At 34.5% G+C, this 25,043-nt stretch overlaps 1 protein-coding gene across 1 annotated transcript in view; it reads left to right on the top strand.

Moving 5' to 3' along the window:
* Nucleotides 1-25,043, top strand: part of BTBD10 (BTB (POZ) domain containing 10) — a 58,927-nt gene that overhangs the window by 10,795 nt on the left and 23,089 nt on the right. The window contains exon 2 of the mRNA XM_004683600.2: nt 12,223-12,380. Coding sequence (XP_004683657.1) covers nt 12,280-12,380 — 101 coding nt within the window. The 5' untranslated portion in view covers nt 12,223-12,279. The remainder of the gene's footprint in view (nt 1-12,222; nt 12,381-25,043) is intronic.

The raw sequence follows: 25,043 nt of genomic DNA on the forward strand, positions 1-25,043 counted from the left end.
CATATGCTTAGAAAAAGCATTAATGGTATTTTTAGAACATTAGAGAGAATGTATATATGCCCTTCATTGAGTTTTAAGAATTTAGCACTTTTGGCCCTGGAGATTTGGTGAAGGGCATGGGCACATAGGTCTGAAGTTGCACTCCCAAACTTAAATGTTCTTGTAAATGAATGGCAAATCACAAACTTTTGTTCAGTATAGTACTAGTCATGTATTGTAGACAAAAAAAAATGCATAAAATAGTGAATATTAATCTATTGGGAAAAACTAAAGTGTTACTGCATTAAGTGAGGAGCTAAGGAAACTTAAATAGAAAGTTTGAGTGTTGCTAAGATAAGTTAACAAAGATTTTATTTACAGATTACTTCTGGAAGATCCAGAATTTAATGAGTTGATTTTGGAAGTCTTACACTTTGGCGGATTAGCTAAAGAGTTATTTTAAACAGGCCAAGTACTCTACTTTTAATGAACATTTCTTGCAGTTTTGTTAAATTTGATTGCTAGTGTCTCTAGCTATTAGCAAAATGCCTGAAAATACGCTAAGAACTCAATAATATATTTTAATGAAAGAATAAATCAATTGAATTTGATTATCATGAAACTAGTTACATAAAATCTAGTCACATGTAATCTAGCATAAAAATACCCTAAATAAAGTTTTCAGCTTTATTTGCTTGCTTTATTTTAGCTGCAACAAATCAGAAAATAATAAACCTTTACAATTGGAAGAGCTTTTGTGAGATTTTTTTATTTTTAAAGATTTATTTATTTATACATTCAAGAGCTGGGGTGCAGGCCAGAAATGCGGGATGGTGAGAGGATTCACCAGAGACAGAGTGGGAGTGGTGTATTTCAGGTAGCTTTACTGAAATACACTGCTGAGGGGAGCAGTCAGAAGGGGTCTCCTGTACCATGTGGGTCAGCTTCCTGGCCAGGGATGGAATTTGTGCTTCAGTGGCTGCTGATAGCTTCACAGTGCTGCGTCTTTAACCCCTTGTACCATCAGAGAGGCCTTTTTGAGAGATTTAAGCAGTCACTTTTTAGAAATATTTTGGGGAAATCATGGGTCATTTGATAATATCTTTAGAAATGCTTTCATAGATACCATTATAGTTATTTAACACCACTTTCTTGGTTTACTTCTTGAGGGCATATATTGGCATTAGAAACTGAATGGTTACAATTTTTGTTCCATTGAGGTTGAGATTCCCATGGTCAGTGCTTTCACCATAACTAATATGTGGGTATAACTAATGTATTTTTTTTTTGAGGAAAATTAAAGACTGCCTATAAATCTTAATAGCTTGCACTTCCTCTCCACAAGTGGATTATTTAAATGATATATCCTTTAGTTTCTTTCATTTTAATTAAAGCTTTATAAAAGCTTACATACAATTTTTACTAAACTGTGAAAAAAAAATACAATTCTTGCCCTTAAGGGTCTTTTATTTAATGGGGAACCTTTGGCAGAAACACTCTGTGCATAATGAAAGAGCTTAGGTATGCGACCCCAAAATGTCACACCTTGGCATATGAGTGTTTTAAACTAAAGGAATTTGAGAAATGGCATATGTAGAATATGGGTATCATATTTATCCTTTTAGTCCAATCATCTAGCACAGTATAAATGGTCAGTAAATGTCAAAGAACTGTCTAGAAATGCTCTTTTCTCTGATCTCAAAGACAAATAGGGAAATCATGAATGAATAAATAAAATACATGAAATTTACATATGGTAGCCTATTAGAGTCAGGAGTGTGTCCAGCATTATATAAGGTATGTTTTCTTGTTTATTCTTTACATTTCATTTGTGTGAGTAAATGAGAATTGTGTTATTTTTTATGGAAGGAACTTGAGTTTTGGGGACTAGGAAACTTACAAAGTTATACAGGTAGTTTTATCTGAGTCCAAAATTTTTTTCTATTAGTTACTGTTGTAGAAGAAGAAAAATTCCCAACAAAGTTTTTGGCAGTGGGAAGATAGCTATTGTGCTTGAGGTGGTAATGAGTATATTACTTTGTGGTTTTGATCAGAAAGTTTTAATTATGTTATATTAATATATTTGATGCTTATAAATATTAAACTTTCCTGCTCATTTTTCTTTTTAAATATACATGTATTAGTATTCTTTTTGACAAAGGCGTACACCTTTGTAACTTAAGCCACTACAATCTAGATACAGAATAGTTTCATCAACCTCCAAATTAACCGTGTTGCACTTTTCTGTAGCCTTACAGTATTGTCTTTCTGAGACTGTTATAGAAGTGGAGTTATATAGAACCTTTGAGTCTGACTTCCTTCACTTATCATGCTTTTGGGACTCTATTTATTGTATGTTATCAGTGACTATAATTCCATAAGTTGTTGTTATTACATGCTGTCTGCATATTAATTCATTTTCCTTCAGTCTTTCTAATCTGTGGATTGGGTAATTTCAGTTGATCTATTTTCAAGTTTCCTGATTTCTTAGATCATTCCATTTGCTGTTGCAGCCATTTAATATATTTTTACATTTTTGTTCTTTTTAGCTACAGCTGAATTTCCATTTTTTTCCCCATACTTTTCACTTCTCTATTAGGATCCCTTTTCTGCTATTCATCAAGACTTACTGTTTTGTGTATACTTTAGTTGTTTGGATAAAACATACGCTTTGAAGTCTTTCCTAAGTCCCAGCATATGGACCCACTTGGAATTGGTTTCTGTTGACTTCCTTTTACTGTGTATCTTGTTCCTTTTACTGTGTATCCTGTTTCTTCACATCTTTTATAATTTTTATTTGTAACCTAGAGGTTGTATTTTTATGTGGACCTTTAATCTTAGCTGATCTCAAATTGCATACTTTGTTTCTCTGAAGTATGTTGCATCTGATAACCTGTGCTTGCTTAGTTGCTGCTCTAGCTACATTTTTTTTTTTTTTTTTTGTAAAAGCTTGGTCTCCTGGGGAGTAGTATGGAGGACCAGCATCTGCACCTCAGCAATTTGTGGTCAGCCAAACCTATGCGCAGAGATTTTGGAGCTTGCCCTCTATAATTCTCTACTTCTGGAGGGGTTCTCATCTGTCAGTGATGCTCTCTTCTCTCTGACTTCTTAAGCCAGTAAAGCCCTCTTCTCTTGGGCTCTGTATGATTGAGGAATTAATTCAAAGAATCCAAATTTCCAGGAGACTTTTTTTTTTTAAGATTTATTTACTTATTCATATAGAACTGGGGTACAGGCCAGAGATGCAGAGGGTGAGAGGATTCACCAGAGACAGGGAGGGGAGCAGAACAGGCAGATCTACGAAGTACACCGCTGAGGGGAGCAGCGGGCAGGCCAGGAGAGGTCTGCCTCACCATGTGGATCTCCTCCGGGGCAGGCAGGGATCGAACTCATGAGGAAGTGGCTCAAACTTTTTAGTGCTGTGCTTTAACCCGCTGCGCCACCAGGGAGGGCCCAGGAGACATTTTTTTAATAAAATTAAGTATTATTGATAATAAACTAAGCTGGAGATAGCAAAAAAAAAAATTAAAACTCATAGATTGTAACATCGTGCATCTTTGAAGGGCATATTCCTCTACAGTCCACCATTAGAGGATTCTTGGTGTCTCCCCTACGCATTTGCACCTTAGCTGAGCAGTCTATGCCTATATGTTTATGTAGCTCTGCCACTGTGTCTGTCTGTCTTAAATTTCCAGCTACATTTCCAGCCTAAAATGTTTTCTCTGTCACTTTGAGCTGTGTGCTCACCTGAGTTCACCATGTTGTTAGCAAGTGAGGATGGCACTTAACATAAAAATGTCATATTGAACCTTGATTCTGTTCCTTTGCAGTTATAGTTTTTCAAGAGCAAGCTTGTCTTTCACTGTTGTATCATATGCAACACTTTCAGTGCTTTTAAATAACTTTAAAAAAAACTATCCAGATTTAAATAATAATCTGCAGGTTTACATGAGCATTTCTGTTGGCACTGTTTAGAGTAGGCTTGTTTTCACCCTCTGGTTTCCTTTTCATTTTAAAATTTGCTTCTACCTGTTTGTTTTTTTTCCCCCTCTAAAAAATTTTCCCTATGACTATTTGTGGTTATAATATAGTCTTCCTAGCCTCTCTAGTTCTTGATAGAGCTAAAAGTGACTAGTTCCTTATCAATTTAAGAATTTAAGCTTTCAGTATCAGAAGGTATAAAAACTTTTTGGAACTTATTCAAATCTATCAAATTTTGTGTGTTTTTAGGTTTTCAGCCTTTTATTAAGGAAAATGGCTTATCAAATGAACCTTCAAGATTCTGATCCTTTAGAAAGTCTTAATCTACACCTTTTAAAGGCTTTCTATTTAGTACAGAATCAAATGTACGCATATTTAGGTATTTGCTTTTTAATTGGTAGGTCTCAACTGATTCATTTGCTCTGTCAAAGTAGATTTCTTCCACATGGGAAAAATTCTTAGAACATTTTGTTATCTCAGTGTCCTCTTAGCTGCATCTTGACTTTACCACCTACACCCTTCGCTAGTTAACTTTCTGTGCAGTTGAAGTGACTATTCTTAACTCTTTTCACTCTTAACAATCAGATTTTTCTGGTATCTATAATGCTTGGATTACTTTGTTTGCAAAGTTGGAGAAAGATAACTTTGATTTATAAAAAAAATACTGATTTTTGTCATTCAGATGATCAACATATATATCATATAACTTTTGGTCTTTATCCACAGTTCTCTTAGCTCCCAAAGAACTTTGAATTTCCTAAATGTTGTTGGCATTAAAGGTATCTGTTGTTTTTATTTATTTTTTTTTTTCAGAGACAGCAAGGAGGCAGTCTTTTATTCACAATCCTTACTTGACCATTGCCAACTTAGGCTTCACCATTATAGCATATAATAAGCAAAAAGACATTGGAAAAAGGAGAGAGGTATTGCAAAGGTTTTGTTTGACTCAGTAACATTTTACAAAGTGAGTAATTTTTTTTTTTACATGCAATGGAGGAAGAAAAAAAAAGTTAGACCACTTAAAAATATTACCAGGCAGTCTCTAGATATATTTTTTAAATCTTTGCAAATTGGAAGGAATGGTGATAGACTAGAAGACATTAATGTGGTTGTGATAAGTCAGGTCTGCACTGAGCTTTGTGTGACTGGATAAATCACATCTTTGGTCTGAACTTTCCCAACCAATGAAATGGAAAAGTTCTAACATTCTTTCCTCCTCTCCGGACCAACTCTAGGGGTGAGCTCTGAGTATCTGTTGATGAGATTACTACAATGATTTTTTTTATTATATTAGCTTATTTTTATGTGTTTTTCCATGTCAGTTGCAATCCCCTTGGGTTTCCCATCACCAAATCCCCATGTGCCATCATCATAGTCCAATGCATTCCCCCCCCCCACTGTTTTTGATCCCGTTCCTCACTCCACCCCCCAAAAATGTCTCTGGTATATAGCTGCTCATCATTATCATTATTTTCTCGCTTGTTCCGTTATATTCCTGCTATGAGAGAAACCATCTGGTATTTTTCCTTTTCTTTCTGGCTTATTTCACTAAGCATGATCTTTTCCAGCTCCATCCATGTCACTGCAAAAGGCATGGTTTTTTTGATTGTTGAGTAATATTCCATTGTGTATATATACCACATCTTTTTAATCCAGTCATCTATTTTTGGGCTGTTTCCATGCTTTCCAATTGTGAGTAAAGCAGCAATAAACATGGGGGTACAGGTATCTTTTTAAGTCAGTGTTTGTCTTTTGGATAGATACCTAAGAGTGGAATTGCTGGGTTGTAGTGAAGCTCCATGTTTAGCAGTTTGAAGAACCTCCAAACAGTTTTCCATAGTGGTTGTACTAGTTTGCATTCCCACCAGCAGTGCAGGAGAGTTCGTTTTTCTCCACATCCTTGCCAACATTTGTTGTTGCTAGTTGCTTGAAGATGTGCCATTCTCACTGGGGTGAGGTGGTATGCCTCATTGTGGTTTTAATTTGCATCTCCCTTATTATGAGTGATGTTGAACATTTTTTTCATATGCTTGTTGGCCATCTGCATTTCCTCTTTGGAAAAGTGTCTTTTTAGTTCTTCTGCCCATTTTTTGATAGGGTTGTTTATTTTTATTGCGTTTCATTAGTTCTCCGTGTATTTTTGTGATTCTCTTGTTATTTCAATGAAGGTAACTTGGAAAACATCTGAGTGTGGGGATTGTTTGCTATAGGGGCTGTAGGTTGGGCTCAATTGTCAGTGACCTGTGATTTTATTGGTTATGCCTGTGGCATGAAACCTTCATAAAACACCAAATGAGAGGCTTCAGAGCACTTCCAGATTGATAAAAATGTAGAGATTTGGGGACAGTGGCTGCATGTAAAGAGGATATGGAAACTCCATGCCTTTTCCCATACCGTGTGTTATGCATCTTTTTTCATCTGAGTGTTCTAAGTTTCATCCTTTGTAATAGATTGGTGATCTAGAGAGTAAACAGGTTTCCTGAATTCTCTGAAAAAACAGGTTTCCTGAATTCTCTGAGCCATTCTAGCAGATTAATTGAACCTGAGCAAGGTGTCCCAGGAACTTCTGGCTTACAACTAGTTAGTGAGAAGCACAGATAATCTTGTTTTTCTGATACCAAAAAAATCTACCTGATATGCATATGCATATGTGCCAAAAACATGCAACCAGAGTTTGGAAAAGAAAGGACTTACTAATACAGAGCCAGGTCAGCATAAAGAGAGGAACCCCACAATTCAGACCTGCCTCCCCAATAGCGGTCTTATGTCACATTTTGGGAAGCGTGACTGGCTGCAGACAAAGGAATGTAGGTTGGATAGTTACAAATTGATCCATATAAGGAGAAGTCTTTTCAAATGACTGGATCTTCCTAATGGATAGACCTCTCTTCTAGAATACCAGGTTTTTCTTCCTATCCTTGGTTCCATGTCAGTGGGAGTATAGTTTAAAGTTATTTACTTTTGTGCATGTATGACTCAGACCTGGCATCATCTGTTGATTCTCTGAAGACCAGACCTAAGATACTTAACCATGCCCGACTGTTCCTGATTAGGTGGATCAGCCACGATTCCAATTCTAACATGAGTTGTGTATGGATGATTCCCCATATCAACAAGCAATTCTCGGGGTGTCTGAGAATTCAGCTCAATTTTAACACTGTCTTCCCCAAAGATAGCATCACATTTCCCAGGTAAAGGGGTTACTCTCCCTAAACCAGCTTCCATTTCAGATTATAGCTGTAAATCTGTGTTCCTATAACTGGGTATAAATCAGAAAATCAAATGTTTGCATGACCTTCCCTCCCTGCCCCCCCGACTTAAAATGCTAGTAGCAACAGTGGCACCACCAAGCTCCATCAGTGGAGACTATTTTATGCAGTCTGTGTATTTATCATATTATTCCTACTTTAACTATATGTTAATGTTACTTAAGGTTTTGTGTGTTATTTAGTGTGATTCGATGTTTTATATTTGGGGTCTGGGAATGCTTAAATTTTTTTTTTACATAAATTAATGGCAATTACTTTTGTCCTTTATATCATTTTGGCTTATGAAAGTTTTTATAGAAATGCTCTACTTTTGGATAATGGGAAAATTTGTAATAATAAATTTGCTTGCTTTGAGTTCAAATTGGAGAAAGTATGTAACTTTCTAGAGCACTGCTACATTGTAAGGGTCATTGCCTTTAATTAATACTACCTGGAAATAGAATCCTAGGGTGTACTTGTTTGGGTGGCTGTAGTCTCCTGCCACCCCATCCCCCCTTTTTGGTAGTAGTATCTAAGAGAAGGGGAAGTAATCGAATTACATTTTCTCAGTTGACTTTAGTTTCCTGAATGCCTGTCCCTAGCCAACAGGACTAGTTGTTCTAGTGTTTATAGTTTATTTCCAAAATATGGAGGATTTAGATTAATAGAAAACTGTAATGAACTGTGTGATGTTTTCTGAGAATTTTGTTTCTGTTAGCCCAGTAATAATTTTTTGATGATTACAAGATTCAAACAGCATTAAAATTTGATTTTTCTAATTTAAAATTGACATTGGGTATCACAGGTGTCAGTTTATGAAGGAATTATTTATGGTAAGAAGTTTCGATACAAGGAATGGTGAGCTATAAAAAATTTTGGGAAGATAATTCTGATTATAGTGGAGTAGATAAACTGGTTGTAGGATAAATGGAAGTGATTGTGTTTTTTCTGCCCTTCCGCCATTAGTAGCTATGATCAACACCTGTGGTCTAACACGTGTGCTTGATAGTGACACCTGGAGTGTGGTGAGGGCGTGCATGAATGGGCAAATGCAAGCCAAGAGACATAGAAGGGCAGCAGCAGACCATGTCGCAGAGAGCAGGAGAGACCACAAATGGACACAGGGAGCTCAGAGAGAATGAAGAGTCACTGGGAGTTGGGAGGCCTGCCCGCCCTATACCTGGTTATCTCACTACAAATGGTGTAGAAAGAACATCAAAAGCCTGTAAAAGTCCTGCAAGAGCTCCAGGATTACTCCTTTGCCAGTCTGCCCAGATCATAGAAAACCTCAACAAGGAGGCTTCTTGATAGATGTTAATAGTTTAAACGGAGACAGCAACCTTATGAGTGAAAGGGAGAGAAGGAGTCAGAAGAAAAGTTTGAAGTAGACTTCATTTAGGAAAATGAGATGTCAAGAAAGGCTTAAATGTTTTTGATGTAGTGAATAGAGATGTCACTAGCTAATGGTGGGAGGCCAAGAATGAATATGGTATATTTATGAAGAATTCAGATAGATAGTAAAAATAGAGTGCCTATAGTATGTAAATCCTGATGTTCTCAAGGGTTTGATTCCAGTTGATTCCAGTTTGAAGGGTAAGGAAGAATATGTCTGAATCCAGCAGTCAAAGAGAGTTGAAGGTGAAATCCTCAAAAACATTCAAAGTTCAATGGTTGCAGGGTGGGGTGGTAAAAGTACAACTAGTTTTGAGAGAAATGTAGATGTGGCTTATGGAGCCATTAGTGGCTCCTTTACTAGGGTGAGTTTTTTGAGCATAGGAAAGATGTCTGACTTGGTTTAGCATCTTATAAATTGCTTTGCATATTGTATATGTTAAGTAAAGCCTTGAATAGGTGTATGCATGATGAAATAGGATAAATATAATGGCACCAATTACAGTGCAGAGATGGAAAGTAATCAATAGACATTTCAAAATAGGTTAAAATGTTTTTCTTATCTATGTATAGATGTTTTCTTCTATCTACAGCTTATTGATAACATTAAGAAATATGCCAGCATATGTAGACAAGTACAAGCATATTTTTCCAAATATTTCATGCTCGTATCTCTATTAGGACTGAGAAGAAATCTTTCACATGGTGATCCTCAAGTTGTATTGATGAAAATCAGATTTTCCAAATTTGTTAACCTTCATCTGAACATTCTTTTCTTTCTTGTTGGCTGGCTGTAAATTACAAGCTTGTTAATTTCAGTAGGCTTGCTTGGGAAGACATAAGGGTATTTCTCCCTTGCTAGAGACATGATAACCCACTGTAAAATGTTGGAAGATGTGACTTGAATTTACACCATCCATTCCTGGTGGTTGAGGAGTTTTTGGTCATTGCTTCCCATAGTTTAGGATCTTGCTCTCCTTGGGGAACTTGCTGCTGATCTATCTAGAGGGGATTATGCTATAGTGAAGGGTAAGGAAGAATAAAATGCTCTTAGAAAGAAATGTTAAGGCCTGAAACTGCTTACTGTGTTGGAGTTCAAGTATTGGGTTTTGGTGTGTGGAGGTCTTGGGTCCCTCTAAGAACAATTTTGACAATTTCCCTTTTAGTGGCATACCAGGAGTTTATTAAGGAAGAGGACACTTGCATAGAAACAGGCAAAGCTGCAGCTGCATTTTAAAGCTTTTTACTTTAGGAAAAAGAGAAAAAGGGGCGGGGTGGGGGTCCGTGAGCAGCACTTTTGTAGACACAGGCAGTAGAGAGTTGCTTTTTGCCAGCGCAAGGGGTTTTCTTTTACAGTGTGGTGGGTGCTGTCGGGGATGGCATTCATTCATTTGTGGAATGTTATCTCTTTGGGGTCAGGTTGGGTTGGTTTTCTGTAACTGATAATCCTTTCTGACCCTACTTACCTCAGATTTCTGGAAAATTCCATAGCTGGTTTAACAACTGGTTAATCAAAATTCCTACTTCTGGTTCATTCTTGTCTTTGTGAGCCTTTCCATCTAAATTTTTCTACTCTAAGCTTCCATCAACTGGACAGCATTGACATAAGGAGAAAATGCTCTAATTCTCATTCTACAGAACCTGCTAGGCCTTTTCCTTTCCCATTTTATCATTTTTGCTCTAATACTAGTTTACCTTTCGTGTTTCTCTGACTACATTTTTCCGTTTGACCTAACTTCTTTGTATCTTTTTTTTCTTTATTGTCCTTTCTCTTTTCACCAATGTATAGATGACTAGCTGTAATTTTAAACTATATAAGTTTTGGTAACTTTCAGTGAATCTGTTTTCACTTTTATAATTAAAAACTCAAGTGAGATTGAGTTTTTTTTTATTTTATTTTTTTATTTTCAAGGTAAGGTTATGGTTTTCCTGTTCATCTAATAACTGATTTTTCAACCCTTCGGTAATTCTTAAGTCTAGGTTTCTTTTTTTAGGAGCTTTCAGAGACTAAATTGTGACATTTGCTTACAAATTGAATTAACCTTTGTGCAATTCTCCCCCTCCTCTTACTATTATTTCACTCATTGACCTATCTAATTATTTTATTACATTAAAATGTATACTATAAGATTTTCAGTAGTTTATAGAAAAAAGTACTAAGTAACTTGGAAGAGAAAATAATAAAATAGGACAATTTCTTTAAAATGAAACTGTTCCCAGTTTCAATGACTTTGTTTTTTTGTTTGTTCTTTTGTAAAATTGTATTAATATACCTTGTCAAATTCAGTACTGTGTCTTCTTTACCCAATTCTGAATTCCTTTTAATCACAACCCTTCTTTATGTCCCTTTATTCAATCCAGCTTGGACATGTATATAGAAAGAATACAGGAAAGTGGGTTTCAGGAAACTTGGGTTCTAGTCCAACTTACATAATTTGTTCAAATTCTTTAACCTCACTTGGTGTGTGTTTGATAAAATCAGATCTGACTTTTCCCAACAGAATACATCTGAGCTTTTTTTTTTTTTTTAAGATCAAGGATTTATTCCACATAGTTAATTTTCATTGTTCTTTAAAATCCTGACATTTACCAGCATTATGTTTTTTTTTAAAGATTTATTTATTTATGCATACAGAACTGGGGTACAGGCCAGAAATGTGTAGGGTGTGTTTGAGAGGATTCACCAGAGACAGTGGGGAGCAGAACAAGCAGATGTACTGAAATACACTGCAGAGGGTATCAGCAGGCGGGTCACCTCCCTGGCTGGGGATCAAATTTGTACTGTAGTGCCTAATTACTGTGCTTTAACTAAGTGCTGTGTGTTAACCCGTTACACCACTAGGGAGGGCCACCAGCATTATGATTTTTGGCAAAATTACTAAACTTCTGAGATGTTTTAATTCTATGGGCATTATAATGTCTACCTTGTAAGGTGATTGGGAACATTAAATTGGTTAGTGAATATTAAGTTTATTTTCAGGTATTCTGTAAAGCTATTTTGTTAGGGAATTTTCTTTAATTTCATGAGAGTAGTAGAAAAATCACAAGACTCATATGAAAAGGCATATAGTATATGAATCATTGATAAGCTATTTTTGTGTTAACTACACTAGAGGGACTACCAGGATGTTTTATATATTTTTACTTTTGAGCAAATAATTAAATTTCAATTTAGGATCTCTAACTTGGTTAAAGAAATATTGTTACTCTTACTGGATGCTTTGTTAAGCATCTTAAACTTTTAGTAGGAAATGCATTTAGGAAATGCAAGTGAAATTTTGTTTGAAAGAATATTCTATGAAATTTGTCATTTTTGGTACTATGTTGATGTTTGGAAACATGAGGCACCTAGATGACACGTATCTTTACTAAGTTATATATTAACTTAGTAATATATAATTACACATTAATGAATAATTTAGTAGATGAATAGAATGAAAAGTACTTAAAAATACTTTTGGTATTTATTTTAATCTAATATGTGACTTTTGTATGCCTAGTATCTTATGATCCTATATTCATCACTGTAAAAACTGTCACAATACTATCAGAAAGTATGTAAAATTCTGACTTTTATTCTACATGGAATAGAATTAAAGGTCAACACTACTCTTTTATGTAGGTTATGGGTGCTACATGTATGCTTTCAGAGCTCTAGTGTAAGGAAGCTTGAAGTGGGATGGCAGGACGGCCTCATCCTTATGACAGTAACTCCAGTGATCCAGAGAATTGGGAACGGAAATTGCATAGTAGACCTCGTAAACTTTATAAACATTCAAGGTAGGTCGAAAATTATGTATTTCACATATCAAGACTCTGATAAATTGATTTATATTCGTGTCAAACTGTGTTGGGTTGGAAAGTCCTGTCAGTAGATGGGGGTGGCTCTAAAAATTAATAACATGTTTTTATATCTGCTTAAATGACTTCTAGAGAAATACCTCTTTCCTTTTAATTTGAATTTTTATTTCTAAATAAAGTTAAAATCTCCTTAGTTGACTCTGAATAAATACTGTGGTTATTTTAATTGAGAAGTCTGGCAAGACAAGTTAATTGTTTGTTTAAAACCCTAAATAGGAATTTACATGGTGCTCTTAAATACATTGTATGTAGAGCTATACGTGATAATTATAGGCTAATGTCAATCTTTGTATCTGTGCATTTTTAACTGTAAATTTATTTGTATTTGTGCTGTCATTCTCACCCTACTAGGAAAATCAGTTTTTCTGCAATGGCACATTTAAATTCTAATGCAGTAAATGAAACGAACTTCAAAAGTTTCATCTTCTTTATTACTTTTAAAGTTTTTATTTTGTTCTGTGTGACTTAATGTGGTACTTATTTAGAACTATTTTATGATCTGATATTTTACGATATTGACAATTCATACACCTCACATACAGGTATGTAAGCATGTTTTTATAGAGTATTGTATTTTTGAATATTTACTTATGAGCTATTATTGAACATTTAATTTACTTGAATATAAAATTCTCCTGATCACCAATACTAGCTTTCTTGAAAAAAGATAAAAACATGCCATGATAATAAAGTCCTTTGTAAAATTTCAATTTTGGGCACTTTAAAGCCATATGCTATAGATAGAAAAATGAGTGACTGGTACTTTTTAAGTTTCCTGGTAAGATGTATGCCTTTTTGGAAGACTTATAATATGATGTGGTCTAAGGTGAAAATATTAAACTTGACTTCATTAATTTTCATGATATGAGTGCTTTTTTATTTTTTTTCCCCCAATTTTTGGTGTACATGTGTGTTCAACTCTAGTTCTTTTTTCATCCCATTTATATGAATAATTATTTTATCTTTGAGATTAAAAAGGTGAATGGGACTAGATAATCTGCTATGTGGAATGGTTTTTTTTTTTTTTTAGGTGAATTATATGTTATCTTTTCTAGTTCTTAATGTTTTTCTGCTGATATGCAATACTGCGTTATGTGTTGACAGGGTAAAAATAAATTTGTTTATTTTATAAAAATAACAATACTTTTTCATTACTGGTATTTCATTTCAGTAGCAACTACCATAGCTATTCCTGATAGTATCAGTAACTTTTGGGTGCTGTTTTCAAGGTAGATTGCAGCAATATTGACTGGTTAAGTGAAAAACATTACAGACAAATAGAAAATAAGTAGTAACAGTAATACATTCAGTATGTGTGGATATATACACATACACAATGTTCTTTTAATGAAATCCTTTGAGTTGACTTTAAAAGAAAAACAGCTACTTTTAGGACCTTTTGTTCTTGTATATCTAGGAGCATAAATTTAACAATATTTTAAAAAATACATTTTACCTTTTTTTAAGATTTATCTATTTATTCATACAAAACTGGGGTACAGGCCAGAAGCTCAGGGGTGGTGAGAGGCTTCACCAGAGACAGAGCGGGGAACAGAACAGGCAGATCGACGAAGTACACTGCTGAGGGGAGCAGCGGGCGGGTCAGGAGAGGCCTGCCACGCCATGTGGTCACCTCTGGGGCAGGCAGGAATCGAACTCATGCAGAAGTGGCTTAAGCTTCTTAGTGCTGTGCTTTAACCCACTGCGCCACCAGGGAGGGCCCATTTTACTTTTTTTAATTATAATTTTTGAATTCATAGTTTAAAAAAAAAAACTTTTAATTTACTGTCAAACCATAAGCTTGAGGACCAGCATTCAGTTTAGGAGAGATTCAGGTGTCTCAGTACCATAATGGAATGCTTTAATAATCAGATATAGGACATGTGTATATACAGGTAGGACATTAAACTGTAATAGTGAGTTGTAGTAAAATAAGAGTGTAGGGGAGGCATCAGTATCAATTTGAGCAGATGAAAAATGGGACTAGAACTAATCTTGGATATCTAGGTAGATGGAGATGTTCCTACCAGGTGCCTTCTGGAGAGATTATCTTGTTTAATAGAGCTGTGTTACCTTCCTCACTTGGCAGGTGAAATAAAACAAGGGTAATAAAGCTTCCTGAAGCTATCCAACTGGTAAACGGCTGAGCTAGGATTGATAAACAAGTTTCTCATTCTTTTTATTTAAAAAAGTTTAGATAACTGACAGTGCTTTAAGTAGAATAGGTATAATGAACTTTCACTCATCTCCCAGTTTCACATTATCAACTCATGGCTGATTTTGTTTCATTTATGCTTCTACATAATCTCATCCTGTTTCTGAATCTTGTGTATTTAATGAGGTTTACGCAAAAGAAAATCAGATTAATTACTGGTTTGTTAGGGACTTATTATTTCTTGTACACAAAAAGTCCATAGATAAGCAATGCCTTATATATATTTAGTGAGTTCAGAATGTTAGGGTCAAAAACCTCAATTTCTCTTCACGGTCATAAGATGGCTATTGTAACTCCAGTTGCCTTGTCCACTTCCAAGCCAAGGAGGAGGAGGAAGAGAGAAGGGAACATTGGGAAAAGACTTCATTTATATCAGGAAATTAAATGTCACAGAAATTTCCATCAGACATCTGCTTATAAGTTACGCTGGCACTATGTCTCAATCATCTCTGGATTAGGAAGGTTAAGAAATATAGGTGGCACATTGCCACCTCAGGCAGAACTGATTTAAATAGAAAGTAAGTATCTTAGTCTCTTCAGGTAACCATAGACTAAGTGGTTTGTAAACAACAGAAATATGTCACATGGTTCTGAAGGCTGTGAAGTCCAGGATCAAGGTAGGTGGCATGTTTTAGTACATGATGATCAATGTCTCCCTGATTCAGATAATCTTGTTTTTGTTGTGTCATTGTATGTAGTAGAAGGAGCTGGGTAGTTCTCTCTATTCTCATGATCTAATCGCCTTTTCATATTCAAATACCATTATACCAGTACAATATATTTTGCCATATGAGTTTGAGAGGGGGGACACAGAAAGCAGTGTAGAAATAAGCATGCTTTGATTCAACTTTTGCAGATAATATAAAAAGTTCAAATTTGTATTTCAGAATAGCCTTTTATTAAGTCCTTTTTAGTCTTCCCCACATACTTTTATTGACAAAGGATAAAGATTAATGTCTTGAATTATAAAATAACAATATTTACCATGTGTATGCTTATCTTTGAAGTTTGAGGGGTTGGAGGACATGGCATAATTTCTCTCCCATCTGATACAACTTCAAATACTTTCTTTTGAATGTAGTTTTGATAGGATCTAAAGATGAGACAGAAATCTGACCATGGATGAACTTCAGTGTGCTGCTTGTGTTCCTCTGCAAGTACATATAAAGAATTAGGTAGTTCAAAAATTACTGAACCTTTCTTTTTTTCCCTGAGTAATTGTATAGAATATCTATGTAAAAGGGTTTGGTAATTTGCAAGAAGTTAAAGATCATTTCAGTTGAAGTTTATTTAACCTGAATTGTGACAACTTTTTATATTAGATGAGTTCTTTCTAATTAATGTAGGAAAAAGCACCTTTTCTGTTTGTTTCATTAAAATGCCTAGATTGGCAACATACTAAATAAAAGCTTCTGAATATTTGAATTGGGTTGAATACAACTATTTAAAACTCAGATCTGCAATCTGCTCAGGTTACTAAAGATAAATGCATCATACATTCAATATCAGACTTTGCCGCAAGGTTTCATTCCCACAGAAGTACGCATGCTCATTTTTTTCTGAGACTGCATGAAAATTGAGCTTCTAGTTTCCCTTTTCAGTCACTTCACAGTCCAAGCAGCAGTTTAGAAATGAAGTTTGCTGTAAAGAGAACTCCTTGAGTGAATTCTTAAAATATAAATATATATTTTTTTAATTTAAAGAATTTTTACTGCTCAGAATGGTACATAATAAAATACTGAAAGGAAAAAAGAAAGTTAACTGCATCCTAGTTTTTTTAAAACCTTGGCAAGCTGGCAGAGCTAGAATTAGCTTTACAGATGGCATTTGGCAACATATCTACATATCTCTAAGCCCTACTCTCCTGAGTTTTCTTCAGCCTGTCTATCAGTTTACAATATCCAATCACTGCACAGAAATGGAGAAATGGGACGATCACAGCTCACACGATGCTGTTTGGTTAGAAACGTCAGTGCTGCACAACCCACGGCTGAGTCAGTGTCTGTGAGAAAATGAACTGAATTAATATGTAGAGAGGGGGTTGTATCTCTGAACATTTAAAGCCTAAATAACTGCAACAGCGTTATGACACAATAGAGAGAGGAAAGCTAAAGGAAATCTGGACAGGTGAGGTAGAGGGAGACTGGGAAAATTTCTGATTGTTCAGAGGAGTCTTGAAGATGATGGAAATATCAGATGTGCTAAAGTTTCTTAGTAATGCCCAAGGATGCTGACCTGGCTTTCAGTGCTGCATTGTTTGAAAAGGCAGAGTCCCTTCATACTCTGATTTCAAAAATTTTTTCTTGCTTTTGTGTGTCTGCTTTGGCATATACCAAAGAAAGGTGTGTATTCATTTATTACATGATATTGCTGGCTTATATTTTTAAATAGATATATAGAAAGATGTTTGACCTTTGTTTTATTATGATCATTTACATTTTGGATGTAAAAGATCATGTCTTGCTTGTCAGTATAATGACAAGTTATTTAAAAGAAATGGAGTATGTTGTTTTCATGGATTTAATGCTGTTTTTGTATCATTTAAAATCAGAATCTTTATGTAACTGGCGAATGCTTTATATTTTGTATTTTTATGAGTATCAGCAATTTTAAGCAAATACTCATTTAGAAATTTTTTTTATATATTTGAAAATAAAATTCAAGATAGAGCAATGAAATAATTGAAATTACAGATTATTTTATAAAGAAGGAGGTGAATGTATTTTTACTTTGGGTGAATAAAGGGTTAGTTGAACCACATGTAGTAGTATTTCACAGAACCAAATCTATTTGATAAAATTTTAATTGATTAAAGTGACTTCCTTGTTTTTTTAGAACATAGACTCTGAAGAGATAATTTACATAAGCCTCTGAAATAGCAAACAGGTCAGGGTCTTGGATATTGCAAATTGATTTTCAACCAATCAGAATTTCTAAATAAAAATAATTGCTTTTGAATGAGGTTTTAAATCTTAACAAGTGATATTGCTTTATTAGTAAATTTACCACCGTTTTAAACATTTGACTGATGGCTGTTTTTTCTGTCCTTTGTGAACGATGAGTCCTGCTGATCCTACATTTGGGAGGGATTTTAAAAATTATCATTTAAAAATTGAGGAAATTATAGAAAAAATGATAATTATATGATTTTTCTCCATTTACTCTAAAAATTTGACCATCTTGATGGCTGTTCATGACTTACATAGACTAATAAGTGGTATCTTCTATTGACTTTTTTGTGACTTAGAGTTCAGAAATGTTTTTCTAAAATTTGTTTTAGTAATAGTTATAAAAGTTAATTTTCAAGCTACATCTTTCAGTCTTAAGCTTCTTGAACATATTCTTTTGCTTCTGCTGTGTTGTGAAAGTGATACTATGTTCAATACATAATTTGATAACTACTGAAAAGCACATAGAAGAAAAAGTTATTCTGTGTATGTAGCAATATAATATCATATATGTAAACTTAAAATTATATGGGGATATTACTGTATATACTCCTATAAAATCTATCCCTTAAGAAAATATCTTCTCTCATGAAATAGTATTCTGTAGCATAATTCTTAAAAACTGCACAATGTGTGTTCACTAATTTCAAAGATTTCTTGATTACGAGATCAAGATTTCACAAGTAGAAATGTAATTTTGATATTTTGGGGGATAGAAAAAGATAACAGTGAATTAATTAAAGGTCAGCACATTACTTTCAAACAAAGCAAATGGTTAAGTTTTCCCTAAAACAGGAAGCTAAGCCTTAAAAAAATCAGGAAACCAAAAAGGTTTCTTATGTTCTATTTTAAAAGGTGTAATCAAGGAAATTGTAATGATTGTGCATGGCATGAAAGGAAGAAAAAAAAATCCCTGCACTCTTACTAGGAGTTTCTTTGTTAAAGTAGAAGAGCAAACCACTAACATCATTTATCAGTGATGTTGATGATGATGATACAACATACCTAGGTAGAAGGATGTAAAAAACAATGAGTATAGAAGTAAAGAATGCATCTTTGTTAATTACTTGTCTTCTGGGCTAGTTGAGACATCTTTAAGGAAGTTCCTATAAAATCTTAAAAATTTTTGCAATGTACAAGAAGTGCTAAAAGATAGTGGATTCTAGATCTGATTTTGAAAAGGTAGATTTTAGAATAAAAATTAAAAAGCATTGCTTATGACTAATTTGAAGAAATATAGGTTAAAATTATCCAGGATGAGTTGGCTAGAATTAAAGTAACAATTTAGTTTTGATTATTCTCTGATGTATATGGTAAGCTAGTAATATAATTTATTTGGATTTATAGTATTATATGCTTGAATGTAAGTTGAAGGAAAGACCAGCTAGTTGTTAGTTGATTATGTTAATCAGCAATTTTGATTTTGAATGAACCTATTCAGTGGTTATTGATCTTACACAGTGACTTTGTTAACTTTGTCTTATTGAAAATTTGGAGTAGACAAATTACCACATTTGTGACGGATTTTAAGTTAGTAAATAATATTAAGTGATCCACAGTGATCTGAGTATGGATTGTTAGACTAAATTTAAACAGACTTTTTAGCAGTAGGCCTGAAAAACACTAATATACATTCTGGCAGCATGGCTTTACATCATGTATGGAAAATACCTTTTGGCAGTAACGTGACAGTCCCAACTAATTGATTTTAGATTCTCTTTCGGAAGAACTGAAGCTATGTCTTAATTTGATGTTGTGGGGCTTAGCATAGGTGACTAAATTTTGTTTTTTTTTTTTTTGTTTTTTTTTTAACAATACACAATTCAGATCTGCCTGTTACATATGTTATCTCAACTGTAAAATGAGGATGTTTTTGAAAGATTGTGTGACATTCAGTATTGTGACTTGTATATACTAAATGCTCAGATTAGTGTTGTAACTTGGTCATAACAGAACTTAGTGGTTCTAAATTCTAGAGGAATTTTGATCCTCATTGGGCATTTGGAAATGTTTGAAGAAATTTTTGATTAAGAACGGGGTGGGGAGTGCAACTAACATTTAGTGTATGTGAGAAGAAATTTTTGATTAAGATTGGGGTAGGGAGTGTAACTAAAATTTAGTCGATGTGATGGTGAGGCGTGCAACTAAATATTCTACAGTGCACAGTATAGCTCTCCACAAAAAGAATTAACTGGGCCAGAACCTGGACTAGGTGTAGACAGAAAAATTTAAACTCTAATGTCAAAACTACTTTAAAGTCAGAATTTACAAAAGATAATACAAAACTGTTAAAAACCCAAATTCTTTTTCTGTCATTAGCAGCAATAGTCAGCTAATTCATGGAAACTTTGTAAATAACATTCAGAAATTAGGTGTTTGGACTAGATTTTTCTAAAAAGCTTTTTCCCTAAATTTACATTCTGTGCTTTTGTGGGTTTGTGGTTTTTTTGATTGTTAATATAGTGAATGACCAAAATCAGAGGGCCTCTGATTAACATTCTCTTATACATTAATTTTATCAGTATAATTGTAATATAGTTGTGTTTTCTATTTTTAATTCTTTTAGTGATTAAAATTTAATGGGAGATATAGAGGAGGAAATCTAATGGCACTAGTCAGTCCCTGTTTTCAAAAGGCTATTTAGAAGTGATGACGAAATTGCAACAATTTCTCTCTAGAAGCCTGTTTTGTGAAGCAAATATGTTAAGATATTTACAGTCAGTTGATATGTATTTGTGCACCGTATCTTTCCCACTGATTTTATTTACTTTAGCCCCTTGGTAATAAGTAGAAAGGATGTTCTAAATGATTTTTTAAAATCATTTCTAATTTTTAGAAGTACCTTTATAGTGCTCAGTTGTGTATGCATTATTCTCAGTCATGAACAGTACCTAGAATAATAGCTGGCAAAAATAGTATTTTAGTTAATATTTATTGTATCAGTGACTATTCAGTAGATAAAAAATATGTCTGACAATTTAGGTCTGTATAATTGTTAATATTGGTCAGCTATTTTTTAGAAATACTTCATAATTTTCTGTGGTAGGGAGTTGAGAAATACTAAGATTGATTTCTGACTCCCTATTTTTTCCCCGCTAACCTGCATCTTTTCCATGAACTTTAGACTTATCTAAATTCCTATGTGATACATGTACTTGGACATCTTACAAACATCTTACATGTCTAGGATAAACTTCCACTTTCCAAACTTGTCATTTATTGTCAGTCAGCAAGTGTATCATTAAATCTACTTGGTTAAAGTTTTCAGTCTTTCTTGACTCCTCTCCCACCTTTTCATGTATTGAATTCTGAAGCCTTACTTTTCAAATTTTGTAGTCCACCATTTACTTTTCAAATTTTATAGTCCATCATTTACTATGTACATTGCAACAACCCTGGTTCACATACTTAGTTCTCTCCTGAATTACTTGCAATATCCTCCAAAATGGTCACATGTTTATACCTTAGTCCCTTTTCTTCCATTGCCTACTTGATCTAACATAAATTGAATCATATAATTAACATTTCAATGATACTTATTGCACTCAAACAAAAAGCAAAAACACTTGAAAACATTTCTTCAAGTCTCTTTATGATCTGGTTTTACTTTTGACTCTTTTTTTTTTTTTTTAATTTTAAGATTTATTTATCCATACAGAACTGCCAGAGGTACAGGGCCGGTGAGAGGATTAACCAGAGACCAAGTGAGCGGGGAACAGAACAGACAGATCGACGAAGTGCACTGTGGAGGGGAGCAGCTGGCAGGTCAGGAGAGGTCTGCCCGCCATGTGGATCAACCTCTGGGCAGGGATCAAACTCTTGCTGAAGTGGCTTTAGCTTCTCAGTGCTGTGCTTTAACCCTCTGTGCCACCAGGAAGGGCCCTTGACTCAGTTTTTAATTTTTTAATACTTGTGTTTCAGGTGTCTTACCCTTTGTGAATGCCATGAAAAAGCTAAGGCTTACTCTTGTGACAAGGTCCTTTCGCCTATTCTATATACATTATCAAAACTACTTCTTACTCCTTTAGGTCTTTGATTAGATCTCAAAGAGCCCTCCCTTGGCCACTGTATAGAATAGAGCCACCTGCTTCAAAATGACTCTTCTTTGTTGTGTTTTTCTTCATAGCATTTGTCACCATATACTGCTTAATGCATTTATTTGGATGTAGCCTATGCTTTCCTGTAGAATATATTGATTTTGAGGGCAGAGACTGTCTCAATTATTTCCACCAGGGCTCAAATAACAGCATAAGATAGTGCTTAGTGAATAGAGGGAATACGTGATAAAACTAGAAGAATTGCTAGGTGAGAGATTAAGAATACTTTCAGTTATTGTAGGGTTTAGTTGTCATTGTATATTGCAACTACCTGATACATAGTGATGAAAAATTAGCAGTAGAACATTTAAGTACTATAACTTCAGAGACTCTTCATTTTGGAGAGATGCTTGTCTAGCAACTTCATTTATTTAAAAACTAAGTTCAAAAGCCAGAAGCAAGGTAATGGACATTCTAAGAGCAAACGAAACTTCCAGCTCACTGTTTACATGAAATTCATTTTTACCAGCTAGGAAAGTTTATCTTGATAATAAAATGTAAGCTTGGACACTAAGCGGTTACTTCTCTTTCAAAACTTTTTGTATCTGTCTTCACTTGATTTCAATTGGGAAAAAAAGGTGCTTTTTTTTTTTTTTAAATCATAAAAATAGTTTATCAGGCCCTCCCTGGTGGCACAGCGGGTTAAAGCACTGCACTGAGAAGCTAAAGCCACTTCCGCATGAGTTCAATTCCCACCTGCCCCGGAGGTGACCAGATGGCTTGGTAGACCTCTCCTGACCCGCCCGCTGCTCCCCTCAGCAGTGTACTTTGTCGATCTGCCTGTTCTGCTCCCCACTCTGTCTCTGGTGAAGCCTCTCACCGCCCCTGAGCCTCTGGCCTGTACCCCAGTTCTGTATGTACAAATAAATCTTTAAAAAAAAAAAAGTTTATCAAACTTTGCTGCTATTTTTGCTTCCACCTCACTAGTTACTGTCATATCTGAGAGTGGGATTTTAGGAAGAAGAGCTATTTCAGGATTTGGGATGAATATTTAAAACTTTTTTTTTTTGGCTTTTGTATCTTGCTAAAGTTGTCTTTTATGGGGCAATATGGGATTTAAATAGCATTTAAACTATTTCTGTGGGAAAACAAATAACATCAAAACACAGACTTACACATGAAATTGGAATGAAGCTCATTTATTAGTTGAGAACTGTCCTTTTTGGTAATTAGCTTTTGTTCCTCAGAAAATTATTCTGTAGTAAGTAGAAAAACAAACTTGCAGAAAGGCTAATTAACCCCCCCAAAAAAGAGAAAATTTGCATTGTTTGTTGATTTAGAAATTTGATAGTATTTTTTGTATCAATTTACAACATGATGATTGATAAATTTTCCATAAAGGGTTGGTTAGTAAATGTTTTTGGTTCTGTGTTAGTAAATGTTTATAGTTCCTGTTGCAACCATACATTTTGCCATTATAAAGTGAAAATAGCCATAAACAATATATAAGTGAATGAGCATGATAGTGTTCTAATAAAACTTTATAAAATCAGTAATGGATTGAATTTGACCCATGAGCCATGATTTGCTAAATGTTGTTATAACACATGAAAATAGTATATGCAAAATAATTCTTCAGTAATATAATATAAAAGCATTTAAAAGTTTTAGTTTAAAAAGCTAGGCTCTCGTTGGTGGCACAGCAGGTTAAAAAGCACAGCACTAAGAAGCTAAAGCCACTTCCGCATGAGTTCAATTCCCACCTGCCCGGGAGGTGACCAGATGGCTTGGCAGACCTCCCCTGACCCGCCCACTACTCCCCTCAGCAGTGTACTTGGTCAGTAAGCCTGTTCTGCTATCCACTCTCTTTGGTGAATTCTCTCACCGCTCCTGTAACTCTGGCCTGTACCCCAGATCTGTATGAATAAATAAATCTTTAAAAAAAAAAAAAAAGCTACAACATAGTGGTATAAACAGCTTATTTTTCCCTGTGATAAAATAGGATTGAATGCATGCCGCAGTGGCTGGTGGTAGTTTGATAGCACTTCAACCCCTACGCCACCAGGGAGGCCCCATACTACCCACTACCCTTATAATCACACCATTTCCCAAACTCTACCCACTGGCAAATCCTGATTTATTCTCCATCAGTCATTTTGAGGATATTATCACACACTGTGTAACTTCTTGGATCTAGGTTTTTCTCTCACCATAATTTTTTGAGATTCAGTTAGACTGTTCTATGTCATGCTACATATATTAGCAATTTTTTTTATTATCTTAGTACTTTAAATGGATGTAGCATGATTTATCCATTCAGAGAGTGGCATGGTTTTTGTTACTTTGCTTTAAATACATATTACTTTAGTCTTAGACTTTTTTCATCTGGTTAAAATCTGTAGTTTCACTGACCAAAATGATAGAAACCCTTAAATCCCTCTTCAATCCTTATGAACCCTACCTGTCATTGGAAACTATAATTAGAATTTTTAAAGACAAATTAGGCAGCAAAGTCATATGCAGAAATTCATTCCTAGTTAATATTCTAAGGTGTGATTAAAAATAGATGTTTGCATCTGGGAGTGACCATTTTAGTAGATTTTAAACTTGGTAAAATTTATACTGCCTGTTCATTTCCTTATGCTTCAGTGCCTGATTTTAAGTGAAAAGTTGGTATAATTTAAACCAGAGCATTACAAGTTTATAAAGTTGTAAAATTTTTAAATGGAAGAATTTTCTTTAAGCAATACCAATTGTTTAAGGTGGGTTTTAGTTTACATAACTGCATAAGTATTTTTGAAATTTGTGATTTTAGAGGATTTGTGTGTAAGTATTCTGATTTGGGTTTCTGTAATAATTTCACTGGATAATATATATTGATCAATGAGGTTCTCCATTGGTGATTAGTTGTTAACTATAGTTAATGTGTTTCTGGTTTTATGGAAGCATGAACAATGTTACAAGTTTCTAAATTGGAGCTTCCTGGTAGGATAGTCTTACATATATTTTGGCCAAAAGGCCAGTTGTGATACACTATTTAGTAGCTTTTGATACTCATAGCACTGTACCACAATCAAGATAATGAATCTATGTCCATCATACCCAAAATTTCCTTGGGGTGCTTTGTCATCTTCTGCCCCTTCTAACCCTCATATCAAGATAACCACCAGTCTGTTTTGTGACAGTCTGAGTTTGTGTTTTATATAATTTTGTATGAGTGCACATTTTTTGGGGGGTGTGTGTATGTCGGGTGGGGAGTCTTTCACTCAGCATAGTTTTTTTAATTGATCCATGTTGTGATTTTTATTTTTAGTTGAGGAGTATTCTATTGTTTGGATGTATACCACAAATTGTTTATCCAGTCACCTGTTCATAGACATTT

The sequence above is a fragment of the Condylura cristata genome, unplaced genomic scaffold (assembly GCF_000260355.1).
Source record: "Condylura cristata isolate star-nosed mole 26May11 unplaced genomic scaffold, ConCri1.0 scaffold00015, whole genome shotgun sequence".
NCBI classification, from domain to species: Eukaryota; Metazoa; Chordata; class Mammalia; order Eulipotyphla; family Talpidae; genus Condylura; species Condylura cristata.